Consider the following 13,254-nt stretch of genomic DNA (forward strand, 5'->3'; position numbering starts at 1 on the left):
CCATTTTCCCGGACATGTTCGGCTTTTTGGCAATTCCCCCCGGACGGGGGTTTGACTGCCGAAAAGCCGGACATGTCCGGGAAAAAGAGGACGTATGGTAACCCTAATATTACTAGCAGGGCTTTGGAGCTGTGCTCTGGCTCCGCTCCAGCTCCAGGCAAAAACCTGCAGCTCCACTGCTCCGGAGCTGCTCCACGCTCCAGCTCTGGGCTCCACTCCAAAGCCCTGACTAGAAATGAGTTTGGTCCAGTGGTCTCACAGAACCAAATAGCAGTGGTGTATAGAACATATGTGAGTTAAAAACAGCAATAATTCAAAATCTACTACTCTGCATTTCCTGGTCTATCCTGCTTTTTTGTTGTTGTCATTGGATTGTACGCTCTTCTGGGAATCGTCTGTCTTTAATTTTCATGTATAGGAATAAATTGCCTAGGGAGGTTGTGGAATCTCCATCTCTGGAGATATTTAAGAGTAGGTTAGATAAATGTCTATCAGGGATGGTCTAGACAGTATTTGGTCCTGCCATGCGGGCAGGGGACTGGACTCGATGACCTCTCGAGGTCCCTTCCAGTCCTAGAATCTATGAATCTATGTCATATGCAGCATGAGCACAGTCTCAGTATAAAACAAAATACTGATACTAAGATACTAACCAGCACAGCGATTGTCTTTTGTAAGTAAGAAATTACACCTTATTTGTCTAGCTTCAGCTTCCAGCCGTATGCTCATGGACAGTACAATGCTCTGTTTTTATTACAACAGTGCTTAAAGTAAGGTCGCCATTTTTTAAACAATATCTAAACAACCTTAAGGCATTGTAAAGATTCAGAAGATATGCATAAGAGTCAAAACCACAAAAGCAGACAGGAAACTGCTGTAAAAACTCCCCTCCCCCATTACTTTCTTTTTTTAAACATCTCAGCCTTTTGGACTGAAAAAGAACTCTAGAGATCAGCAAGGATATACTGTTTCATGCAGTTTGGATTATCTGAGTCTCATACAACTGTCTAGAGAAGCTTTTGTACTTTAAAACTGGCAATCTTAATCTTGTCACTTGAAAATGGAAATAGATGTTAAGCACAACTTTGTTAATGAGTAAAATATATATATTGTTCATAACTGGATACTGATTTATTAATGGTTTACTCATAGTGTGTTTAATTTAGTCCTGTTCTGTTAAAATTGTAGCAGAACACTCAGTGTTGTGCATTTTCCAGCTTTTTCATAATTATAATGGTGAGCGTAGCCTTCCCAAGCTAGCTTGAATCCAGCTAGTGCAGGTAGCAATAACAGTGAAGACACAGCAGTGCAGGCTTCAGCATGGATGGTATAAGCCAGGGGTGGGCAAACGTTTTGGCCCGCGGGCCACATCTGGGTGGGGAAATTGCATGGAGGGGCAGGGGGTTGGGGTGCGGGAGGGAGTGTGGGGTATGGGAGGGGGTGCAGTGTGCAGGAAGGGGCTTAGGGCAAGGGGTTGGGGCAGAGGAGGGGTGTGGGGTGTATACAAGGGGGCTCAGGGCTGGGGGTTGGGGTGCAGGAGGGGTGTGGGGTGTGGCAGGGGGCTCAGGGCAGGAGGTTGGGGTGCAGGAGGGGTGCGTGGTGCGTCGGGGTTGGGGTGCAGGCGGGGTGCAGCGGGGGCTCGGCAGGGAGTCGGGTTGCCGGAGGGGTGTGGAGTGCAGCAGAGGGTTGGGGTACAGGCAGCGGGCTCAGGGCAGGGAGTTGGGGGGCGGGGTGCAGGAGGGGTTCGGGCTCTAGCCCAGTGCCGCTTACTTGGAGCGAACGGTTCCCCGTTCCCGCCCAAAGGGAACTTCGGGGGAGGTACCCACAGGCAAGGGCAGCGTGCAGAGCCCTCTGCTCCCCCCTCCCCCAGGGGCCGCAGGGATGTGGCGCCAGCCGCTTCTGGGAGCGGTCCGGGGCCCGCGGCACCATGGGAGTGGCAATCCCACGGACCGGGTCCAAAGCCCTGAGGGGCCGGATCCGGCCCACAGGCCGTAGTTTGCCCACACCTGGTATAAACCCAAAATGCACCCCGGGTATGTATGTGGCTCACTAGTTCATTCTGAATTTCATACTATGTTGTCGTCACTGATAGCTTGGGGTGGGCTTATGCTGTGTAGACATATCCCTAGAGTGGATGTTAAGTTCCAGGGTGAAAGGTTTAAGTTTGGAGAAAAATGCTTCTTCTCTATGCAAGATGTCATTGAAGAGATTGTTGGAGAAAACAGATGCCAGACGAGACTTCTCCAAGTCAATGCAGATGTTGTGCAGGCTGCCTAAGAGATGTCATAATTCATAGAGTCCTTTTTATTTTCTTTTACATCCTTCCCGGCCCAATGTTAGAGCACAGGGTGAAAACCAGTCTCTTCCATTCCTCTCTGTCATCTGCTGCTGCTTCCATTTGCTGTATGGTGTTGGGATTGACTATTCAGCCGTCTCTGTTAAGGGGGGTTCTTAAGGCTGCTCTTGGACACCCTCGTTTCCTTGTACTAGTTGGTTTCCACTTGACAGCTTCGTCTGATTGTGGTGGACTGCTGGTTGGTGATTTCTTGGATCTCTTCATTGTTAATGAAGTCTTTCTAACCAATACCCAGAATCTTTTTTAGGCCTTTATTTTCAAGGGTGTCTAGTTTTCTGTTTGATGTTTTAGTCGCTGTCCAGCTCTCGCAGTCATATGTTGCCACTGAGATTGTGTTTGAATTGAAAATTCTCACTTTTGTTCTGGGGCTGTGTGTCTTTGATTTTTCTACATTGCTGAGTTTAGTAAATGCTGAGGGTGCCTTTCCTATCCTTGATGTTGCTTTCTTTTTGAGATCTCTGTTAGGTTAATATGGTGCTGCCCAGGTAGATGAACTGTTCTACGTTCTTGATATTTTTGCCTTCTAAAATGATGTTACTGCTTGACGTCTGGGTTTCAGAGGTGTTTGTTTTAGCATAACGAATTTTGAGCCCTACTTAGCCTGCTATTTTTGCCAGGTTGCCAGTCTTTGTTTGTAACTTTTTGGGGGTGTTGCTCAATAGTGCAGTATCAGCAATAAAGTCTACATCTTCTAAGCATTTGCCATCTACTCATGCTGTCTCCGGTGTTTGTGCTGCTAATACAGTTCTTTGTTATCCAGCCTATGGCAGAGCCAAATACAGTAATTCCTCACTTAATGTCCTCCCGCTTAATGTTGTTTTGAAGTTACGTCGCTGCTCCATTAGGGAACATGCTGATTTAAAGTTGTGCAGTGCTCCTTTATAACGTCGTTTGGCTGCCTGCTCTGTCCACTGCTTGTAAGATCCTGTGGAAGAGCAGCAACTTTACAAGGGAGCATTGCACAAGTTCCTCTTCTCCGCCTCCTCCCCCTCCCTCCCAGCGCTTCCCCCACCTGTTTGGCGGTGCTAAGGACTTTCTGGGAGGGAGGGGGAGGAGCGGGGATGCGGCGTGCTCCAGAGAGGAGGTGGAGTGGGGATGGGAAGAGGTGAGCCTGGAGTGGAGCGGGGATGGGAAGAGGCGGGCCTGGAGCATCCCCCGGCAAAGTCGGCGCCTGTTCTTCTGGGGGGAAGCGGCCGCTGCTGTTGCGCAAGGCGCTTCCTAGCGTCCTTGACTGCAGCGGGTTGTGCCTGTGCGGGGTAAGCCAGGGGCACTTCCCAACCACAGTACAGTACTGTACAGTAGATAATGCCTTTTGTCTGCCCCCCAAAAATTTCCTTGGAACCTAACCCCCCGCATTTACATTAAATCTTATGGGAAAATTGGATTTGTTTAACATCGTTTCACTTAAAGTTGCATTTTTCAGGAACATAACTACAACGTTAAGTGAGGAGTTACTGTAGTGGAGATAAAATGCAGCCCTCATTCATTCAAGTGTTCACATTGAACCACTCTATTGTTTGATTGTCCACACTTATGTAGCACTTTGCATATCTGTACCTGGCCTTGATTATGTTGATAACTTTATCTGGGATCTGTAGGACTGAAGAGTATTCCAGAACGTACATCTGTGTAGGCTGTCAAATGCCTTTTGAAAATCAGTTAAATTGATGAAGAGGGGAGCATGCCATTCTATACATTTTTCTATGATGGAATCCTTCTATCATGATGCAATCATTATCAGAAACAAACAAAAAAAAGGTGATCTCACTGATGAACTGGAGGGGAGTACCCTTTGTAGGGAAAGCCTTTTGTGGGGAAAGTGGTGATACTACACAGGATGAAAGAGGCAGTGGAAGAAAGTTAGAGAAGAACAGGCTGGATTCAGGTCCAAGAGATCCTTTGTAGATCAGATATACACTTTAAGGGCCATGATAGAAGAATGAAGAACTTGCCCTGTATTAATTCTGAAATATCACTTAGTTTGAGAAAGCCTCTGTCTCAACGGATGTGTCAGTTTCTCTGAAGGATCCTTGCAAATAAAAGCTGGAGTCAGATTTTTGAAAGAACCACAAGCATCTTGTTCAGTCATAGCTCTGCCATTGCCCTTTGTGTCAAGGCATTAGGCATCTGGCTTGTATCTAATATCATTGGCAGGTCTTTCTCAGTCACAGAAGCCAGGGCTCAGTGTGCAGTTAATGAATTTTTCTACCATGCCCTTATGAGCTGGCCACACTATTTTCTTTCCTTACCAGCAGTCTTATGTGTAGAGAAGTTGGCTGCCCATTGTTCTCCAGGTACATCTCAGGCAGAAGACAGGGAAGAGAGAGAGAATAGATATAGTTGAGTGGAGATCTGAGGCTGGATGTGAAGGAATGGAGGCTTCAAAACCATACTAAATGAGGCAGAGCTATATGTCGCTGATGAAATGGCTAGCAACCCACTATGAATTGGTGGTCATTTATGCAGAAAGTGTACAAATTTAAGACTAAAATCCTCCTCTATTTTGCTGCTATCAGAGCTCAACACCTGGTGCTCATGTATTGTTTTTATTTGAATGAGTTAAAATGTACCATGAATCTGTAAACGGTTTTAATTACAACTTTTTTCTTTAATAGTTCAAAAGTGATTGGAATTTCTTTAAAGGAAGTAGTTAATAAAGAAGGGAATGTGCATAATCTACTTATGTTCCATTAGTCATTTTAACTAAAGAGTAAATAGGAACAAAACCAAACCAGAGAAATCAAAAAGAGATTGTAAGGTGAGGGACAAATGAAATGATATGAAGGAAGTACAGACAGTATTAGAAACTGTTGTATGTTTGAAATAATGCTAAAAAAATGTTCATGTACCACATGAGGCAATATTGCTAGTAGAGCCTGAGAATCAGGACTGCTGGAGTCTATTCCTAGATTTGCCAGTAACTTATTGTCTGGGGTTCCTGATTTTAACCTCTGTGCATCTCCATATACCCATGTAGAATTCAAGTACCATTAATCGTGTTATTTGACATTATCAGATTTGCATAGTTGGTGTTCCACAATTTGTATTTATTTATGTGTTTAAGAGCTGCTCTTGCACCAAAATGAGGATCTGGTATTATGCTCACTATTTTTTTCTTTTTAAAAAGATTTTTACCCAGATCCACATATCTTCTGTGTTTGTTTTTCAAAGAGCCCTTGTCCCTTTCCTCTTCCCCAAAGAATTGTGGTTGGATTGAAAGTAGGTTGAATTGGCACAGTATGCTAAGTCTTACATTATCAGGGAAGACAGACGGAGAGAAGTTTTCAGCATAAGTTAACAGCAGCCTTTGCTGAAATAATGTGCTCTTCACATCAGCAGTTGAGTAGTCACTATGGAGTTATTTGGCTACAAGTCATTTTTCACATCTGTTAGCTAAATTAGAGATTCGAATGTAAAAGTAACACTTCCTGGAGAGGACTATGGGTCCAAAAGTCAACAAATGGAGTACAATAATACATGAATATATTTTTCCCCTTCTGTGTCAGATAAAATGTTGACCCAGTATTGTTTATGATTTGTAAAAGGAAACTCCAGCCTTCTTCCTCAGAGCAGCAGTCATAAATTTGAAAAGATAAAAATTGTTTCTCAGCATGAATCAACTGAGAATGTATAAGTAGCGCAATTTGGCATTATCTTTTAAAGCTGCATGCTCCTGAGATGTGCAAAATGGGAACATTTCTCTAACTTTTTTCCCAACACCTTACGTGAGTGAACAGGACAGAACGGAGATGTGAGATTGAGTGGCAGCATTGGCTGTGGTCGCTTGCATGTTATCTGCATAAAGTGCATAGGAGGTCCTCAGACACTAGGGGGGATGAGGGTTGTATAAGTAGCTCGATCTATAGCTTGTAAACATCTTTGTTTCCTCACAGGCATTTGATTTTTCCGTTTTATTTTAGTTATTCCAGTGTATCAAGCATCTGACTAAAGCTCTAAACATAAAAGTATACATCCAAATAATCTCTTCCCATCAAACAATTATTTTCCTCAAACCACTGAACATCCCTAAGAATCTCCCTCCCACCATATAAAAGCAACAAACTCTCCCTATAGACCACTTGCTCCCTTTCAAACTCCCCCCTTAGGAAAAACCTAGGAAAACAGATAGAATGTAATGTGTGCCCTAAACATTAACACATCTGGGCTGAAGGAGAGGAAAAATTTCCAGAGTTGAAGGCTGTTCAGTGAAACGATTTTGCTCGTTTAAACCAGAGAGCTGTTTCTTGAAGTACTTCATCTGATTGCAATTACGTGAGGAGAGAGGTGGTCTCTTGGTAATCAGGACTTAAGTCATTTAGAACCGCAGTTGTGTTTTTTACCTATAAAGTGTTGATTGTAGAGCAAGCAGAAGTATAATATGTTCCTTATCTAAAACATTGATTGCATATTAAACAGGTGGGTAGATTCTTTGCTACCTGAAGTTTGAGTGGTCTTTGTGCATAGCCAGGAGTGGCGCCAGAGTTTTTGCCGCCCTAGGCGGCAGCGCTCCTCCTCTGAGCATTCAGGGGGCCTGGGGTCTTCGGCGGCGGGGGTCCTTCCGCTCCGCGTCTTCGGGGCACTTCGGCGGCGGGTCCCGGAGCGAGTGAAGGACCCGCCGCCGAGTTTCTGCCGAAGCTCTGGAGCGGAAGGACCCCCCGCCGCCGAATTTCTGCCAAGGGCGGCAAAATGCCGCCCCCCAAATCCTGCCGCCCTAGGTGACCGCCTAGGGTCGCCTAGTGGAAGCGCCGGCCTTGTGCATAGCCCCATGAGGAATCCATGCATGAGGTGACTAAGGCATGTGTGATTGTTGTCAGGTTTGTAAGTAAAGAATGCTACATCCTTGCCAAGCACTGATGGGGGAAAATGTGCTCCTGGCTGGGTAACAGAGAGCAGGTATGCTTGCTCAGTTGAAGGAGCACATAGCAGCTATGCCATTTTTTCTGGTGCAGACATCATTACCTGGGTTTTAGTGGTCTGATGCTCAACCTGATGACTCTCACCCATGCACTGATCTTGGCCTGACACTGGATAAGTCGTTCAACTGCATTGACTGGATCTGATGGAACTGAGATATAGATCTGGGTATTAACTACATAGTGGAGTCATCGCTATACCCTGTGACATCTTCAAATATAAATGGTCTGGGTAGGGTGACAGAATAGAGGTTTGTGTGAGAGTGTTACCCAGGGCAGACAGTTACCTAGTACTAACCTGTAGAAACAAAACAAACAAACAAAAACCCACCCAAAACCACAGGGCACTACAAGAGGAAGTATCAAAAAGAGACGAGTGTATCAGAGGCTGGGGTCACTGCTCCAACCATAGACAGGAATTGAGGCAGTGGATGGGCTGTGTTGTACTCCTGTTGCCTGTCTGAAGATTGTGGCAAGTAGGGGTGACTTCCCAGTACCCTTGCAGTTAACTGCACAAATCCCAAGTTATTCAAGTTTTATGTGTGATGGAAATGGTGAAATTACTTATAAAATAGGGGAAAATGTATATTTACCTTTTATCTTCTCCTGAATCCAATGGTCAAAGAGGTTTTGCTCAAAACTTAAAAACTTTAAAAAAAAAAAAACAACCCAAACATTTGGGCAAAGACCGTGGTGTTTCAGAAAGAGTAAAAATAGGTTTGTAAGGGAAATGTTTTGCAATGTTAACCATAGCAGTCGCTACTGAAATGGCTGCTGCATTACTGTCTGTCTGTCTGTCTGTCTGTCTATGCTGATTAAACTCATTTTAGGGGAAGAATTAAGGGTCAGGGCTTCAAAAAGCTCAGCATGTAATCTGGCCATAAATTACATAATGGTTGTTGCAGGGTGCTGGGCATTTGTGAAAATCTCACGCTTATTTAAGTGCCTAAATAGGAACCATGCTACTTTGAAAATCTGACCCGGTCTGTTCGTTCCAACTTGTTGCAGAATAACTGTACTTTTAGTCAAAGCTATTAAGATGTCAATGCATTAGACAACTTGCAGTTTATGAAATTACCACAAACAAACATTTAATTTATTATATAGCTAAAATACAGTATTTATTACAAACATGGGTCCAATCCTGAAAACAACCCTGAGTGTGTAGAGCTTACTATCATGTCTAGTTATATTGACCTCAGTGGGCCTACTCAGCATAATAAACACAAATCTGTAGTGTTTGCTGGATTGGGCCCAAAGATTACAGTCAACAAAAGCATTTAATTGCTGAGATACTGTAAATAGTAAATGAACACAGATTAATTGTACATATACTCTTCATGTGTGGCCAGGTGCTTCAGTGTATTTAAACTGTTGCCTGTTTAAAGGATGAATGTAGAATTAGTATTACATTGCAATATGGTTTATTTTTATAGCCGTCTTCTTAAATATCAGTGGGAAAGGGTTTTAAGAAGACACTCTAATTCTGTATTTGAAGTGCAGGACTTGTAGGTTGACTGTGTTGTTAAAAATACACCACCATCAACACAACAACACTCATATTTGCCTTATCATAGTACAGTTAAACTAGGAGAAATCTCCATGACTGGAGAAAGATGAAAAAGAGTCACCCTACAGTACTGTTGCTATAACTACACATAGGAATAGCTGATGTGATTTACTGAGGAATATTGCTGCAGGAAGTTACAAAATAACATTTCAACAGAGGATACAGATGTGCATACACAAACAGCTAACAAGTGAATGGCTTCTTAACCCATTCATATACAGCTGTTTAGCACGTGTATCCAAGTTGTTGCAGTTTTTGGTTTTGAATCAGGTGAAACAATAATAAATACTAAGTCCCAAAAAAACTATTGTCAGAAAACTTCATGAAGTAAAAGTTAATGTTTCGTGCAAACCCATTCACTCTGCCAACTATGCTTGAAATATATGAATCAGGAAGACATCACCCACTGGGGAACAGTCGAGGATACACTTCCTTTTGGAGTGTCCTGTGTTTGAATTTCATGCCCTATTTTGCATAAACTCATCATGCACTGAAAAACAGTCTTGGGTGTTATGCTCTAGAAATGAGAGTTTGGCTTTGATGTGACGAAGTGCTTCTGAAGCGGTGCATAACCTCATACTCAAAGATTTAGAGTTGCTTGTAAAGGAAATGTAGAAATAGCATACCGGCAGAGCTTCCTCTTCATTTGTTTGACTGTCTCTTTCCCTGAAGGCTCCCATGTTCTGCTAGAAAAGTGTCAGAAGGGGTTTTTTCTCTTGTGTAGTGAGCTGTAGTAAACTTAGCCTAATTAAATCTTTTCACCCAAAAACCTCACACACAAATATTGAAGTGTTTTAAAAAAAGAACAACAGATCTAGGTTGTGCATTTGTGAATCAACCCTGAATAAGGGGCAGTTTGTAGCTGCACTGTTCCCGGGAGGGATCCCCTTAGTCATTGTGCCTCCTCAGTTATACTGGATGAATAATTTGTTACAGCCCTTTTAAGGGTATAATTTACTTCTTCCCCACACCTCCTGCAGTCAACCAGCGCAGAGTTATGACTCTGCTTTCTTCCGGCCTATTCCCCACCCACTTGTCTCTGAGGGGAGCAAAGTCCTATGCACTCCTGTTGTTGTTTATTAGTGTTGCGGTAGTGCTAGTAGCCCCAGTCCTAAATCAGAGCCCTGTTGTGTTGGCCATTGTGTACACACAGAAAAAAAAGATGGTCCCTGCCCCAAAACGCTTACAATCCAAGTTAGCACCTAGAGCTAAAATCCAGCTAAGTCCAGTTGTGCAATGTAGCCTATTGTGCGTATGATTTGCTGGGAGGAAGTATTCTTCTGGGAAAGAAAGCTGAGAATCCTAAAAGATTCCTTAATTCCAGTTAAACAGAATATTCAGTTCCTCTGAAAAATAAGAATGAAGGACGGAGATAATATGAAATACAGCATGAAATACAATGTAATGGGCATTAAAGATAGGGCACATTGTAATCCATGAGTGTGGAGCCTCTTCTAAGATGTATTGTAGCTTCCTGCACAACGCTTTGAATAACCTACTATCATATGAAATATTGTAAAATCAGAAAATGTTGTGTGTGTATAGCAAGTACTTCTAACAAGAGCTAGTTGGAGAAGTTCTGATGAAAAAATTCTCACTGGAATTTGCACAATTGTCTAAAGTGAAATGTTTCACAGAGGTAGTATGATTTCAGCAAAGCTCTGATAAGGGCCACATCCCAGGCAAGTGTTCTGAGCTGTAGAGTTTTCTCTCTCTCTCTCTCGCTCTCACTCTCACTGTCTCATGTTGAAGCTCTTCTACTTTGTATGTACAAATATTCATGGGTCTGAGAGAGAGAGACTGACTCTCTAGCCTGGTGTTCACAGCTCTACCTGATCTGGAGCAGAAATTTGAACCAGGGTCTCCCACATCTCAGGTGAGTGCCCTCACCACCTGACAGTTGGCTATTCTCGGGTGGGTGTCTCCTTTTGACCTGAGAAACCTTCTTGACTAAAGCTTAATTGAAGCCAATGGTTTCATGAAAAGCTTTGGTTTCAATGAATCAGCATTTTCTGATGAAAGAAGTTTTGTCGAACATTTCTCAACCAGCCATACTTACTAGCTATGGAGGTTTTTTTAGCTGCAGTGTGTGCAGTGAGTTGATAACTACTGTGTGTGTTTTAGCACATCGTTTTTCTCTTTAAACATTGCATTGCTGTTCTGTTGTGGGTGATGAGGTCTTAATTTGCAGTTTTATTATCAGGCTAGTATACTAATTATTTGTGGAGGGTTATGTCCAACCAACGCCAGGTTTATAGAATGTGGCATTCCTAGAAATATATTAAATATATTTCCTCTGATATGCAAGGCTTAGCTTAATATGGACTAGACAATCAGCCCAATTCAGTCCTGGTGTAACTGGGTGCCGCTCTTATGGCTTCAGTGGAGTTGCGGGCATTTACATTGGGTCTCATTTGACTCAATTTTTCTGGAAAACAATAATTGCTAGCCTTACAGTCAACAGTCAGTGCTCAAAGTGGGAGAACTTGTGTGACAGAGCAAATCTAAACTGGTGGGCAGACCACAAGGTGGCCTTGTATTGCAGATGACTGCAGAATAATTCCACACATACTATCAAATTAACTCTCCCTCTTTCCCCTGTATCCTTCTCTTTCTTGATGTATGTTCTTGAGCACCCTCCTTAAAATGAAACTCTAAGAACGTTTTCATTTTCTAGAGATGAGCTGGGACTTGCTTCCTGTCTGCTGCCAACTTCTTTAGCAGAAACACAAGAATGATTTGTCTTATGGCTCCCTCTTCTGGTCAGTTGGTGGAATAGCTGGAATTAATATTCTTTTCTTTCTTGGTGGCTAAAAAACAGCCTTCTCATGGCGGTCTTCAGGATAACATCTAGTAAACATTTCATTCGTGTCTAAATGCAAATTGAACCTGCTAGTTATGGATTTAAAAATATTATTTTATTGTTACTCTGAAATCTATTTAAATTGTTTAAACTTACTAACTCTTTATCAAGAGCCCATTTCTCCACTTGCCCCTCCCTCCCCCCCGACCCTCCAAAAGTGCTAAAGACCTACTCTTGGGAGCTGCTGAGACCTTGGGAGTTGAGGGTATGCAGCACTTTGTAGGGCCAGATCCGGAGTGCTTACTATCTGTGGTGTATGATGCAAATTAAGCAGGATCTCATTACAGAATTGAAAAATAGAGTACAAAGTATGATATAGTTTCTGTTCCACAACTAAACAAATATTTCTGTTCCCTTTTTCTGCAGGTCATAGAAACACTATCAAAACTTTCTCGCACTTCTGTGGCATTAGCAACAGGAATAAGGTATGACATTAGTGCTACTAAACTTCCATTTTATCATTTATAAAACAAGTACTGTAACATTTTCCATGATATACTATTAAAAGAAATATGATCTCAGTTGCACTGTTTTAGCCTTCTTTTTTCTGTGCTTCTAATTGTATATAGAGGTCCATTCTTGTCTAGAGTAGCACTACCAGTAGTTCTGACGTTAAAACTCTACATGTTTAAATGAAATTCTTATCACATAGCCCGCAAATCGGAGCTCCCTCATGCTGAATCTCCAGTGTGTTAATTCACGCTACTGTGCAATGTGCAGTGAGATTTTACATTTTCCAGAATTAAGAGTTGAAGGTGCCTCCTTCCCTTCCCCTGTCATCACCCGGAAATTTGTTTCTACCTTTTTTGTGAGTTTGTCTGAATTCTCTATATTTAGAAGTAAACAGCTATGTTAAGGAACAGCCATTTGTGCTGTTGTTGTATCTAAAGACCGATATCTATTTTTGTATAAAACACTTGCTTTCAAGAGTTTATAATTTGTCTATTCAAATTCACTTTGGAATGGAAATAGCAGCTTAAGTCTCACTCCCAGCTTTTTAAACCATATTTGAAATATATATTTGGCTCTTTATAAATAGTTGTAGATAAAACAAAAAATAAGTTATTAAAACATTATTTCTTTTGCATGCAAACAACTTAAAATTTGAAATTGATCAAATGGCTTGTCTATAATATATAGTCCAGTTGCTCTTAATATTTTGACAAAAATATTTGTTTTAAAACAATATAACTTGTGACAAATAACTTTTTCTAAGAAATTGTATTGGGTTTCTATTGATAACCTGTTGTATGTGTGTACTCAGTTATACAGCATAAAGGAATTGTTGTGCATGTTTTAAGTATGTTATAATGAGACTTCCTCACAAGGTATTTACATATGTTGTGAACTAATACTCCTGCGTAGGGCTCAAAAATGGCACTCACCAGTGGCTATTGAGATGCTTTCTCTTACAGTATTTGGGACCTACCTCATTAGTTTAAAAAATATTAAAGCCCTCTTTCAAATAATAATAAACATATTTACAAGAATTATGGCTGTGAAGATAACCTTCCAAATGTCAGCTGAATGTAAACCAAATTCAGATGTTTTC

General features: G+C 42.0%; 1 protein-coding gene across 1 annotated transcript in view; it reads left to right on the plus strand.

Moving 5' to 3' along the window:
* LOC112109983 (guanine nucleotide exchange factor VAV3) overlaps window positions 1–13,254 on the plus strand; it is a 238,231-nt gene that overhangs the window by 82,650 nt on the left and 142,327 nt on the right. Inside the window, exon 3 of the mRNA XM_024204746.3 lies at window positions 12,069–12,127. Coding sequence (XP_024060514.1) covers window positions 12,069–12,127 — 59 coding nt within the window. The remainder of the gene's footprint in view (window positions 1–12,068; window positions 12,128–13,254) is intronic.

This window comes from Terrapene carolina, unplaced genomic scaffold (genome assembly GCF_002925995.2).
Source record: "Terrapene carolina triunguis isolate 2854851 unplaced genomic scaffold, T_m_triunguis-2.0 Scaffold210, whole genome shotgun sequence".
NCBI classification, from domain to species: Eukaryota; Metazoa; Chordata; order Testudines; family Emydidae; genus Terrapene; species Terrapene triunguis.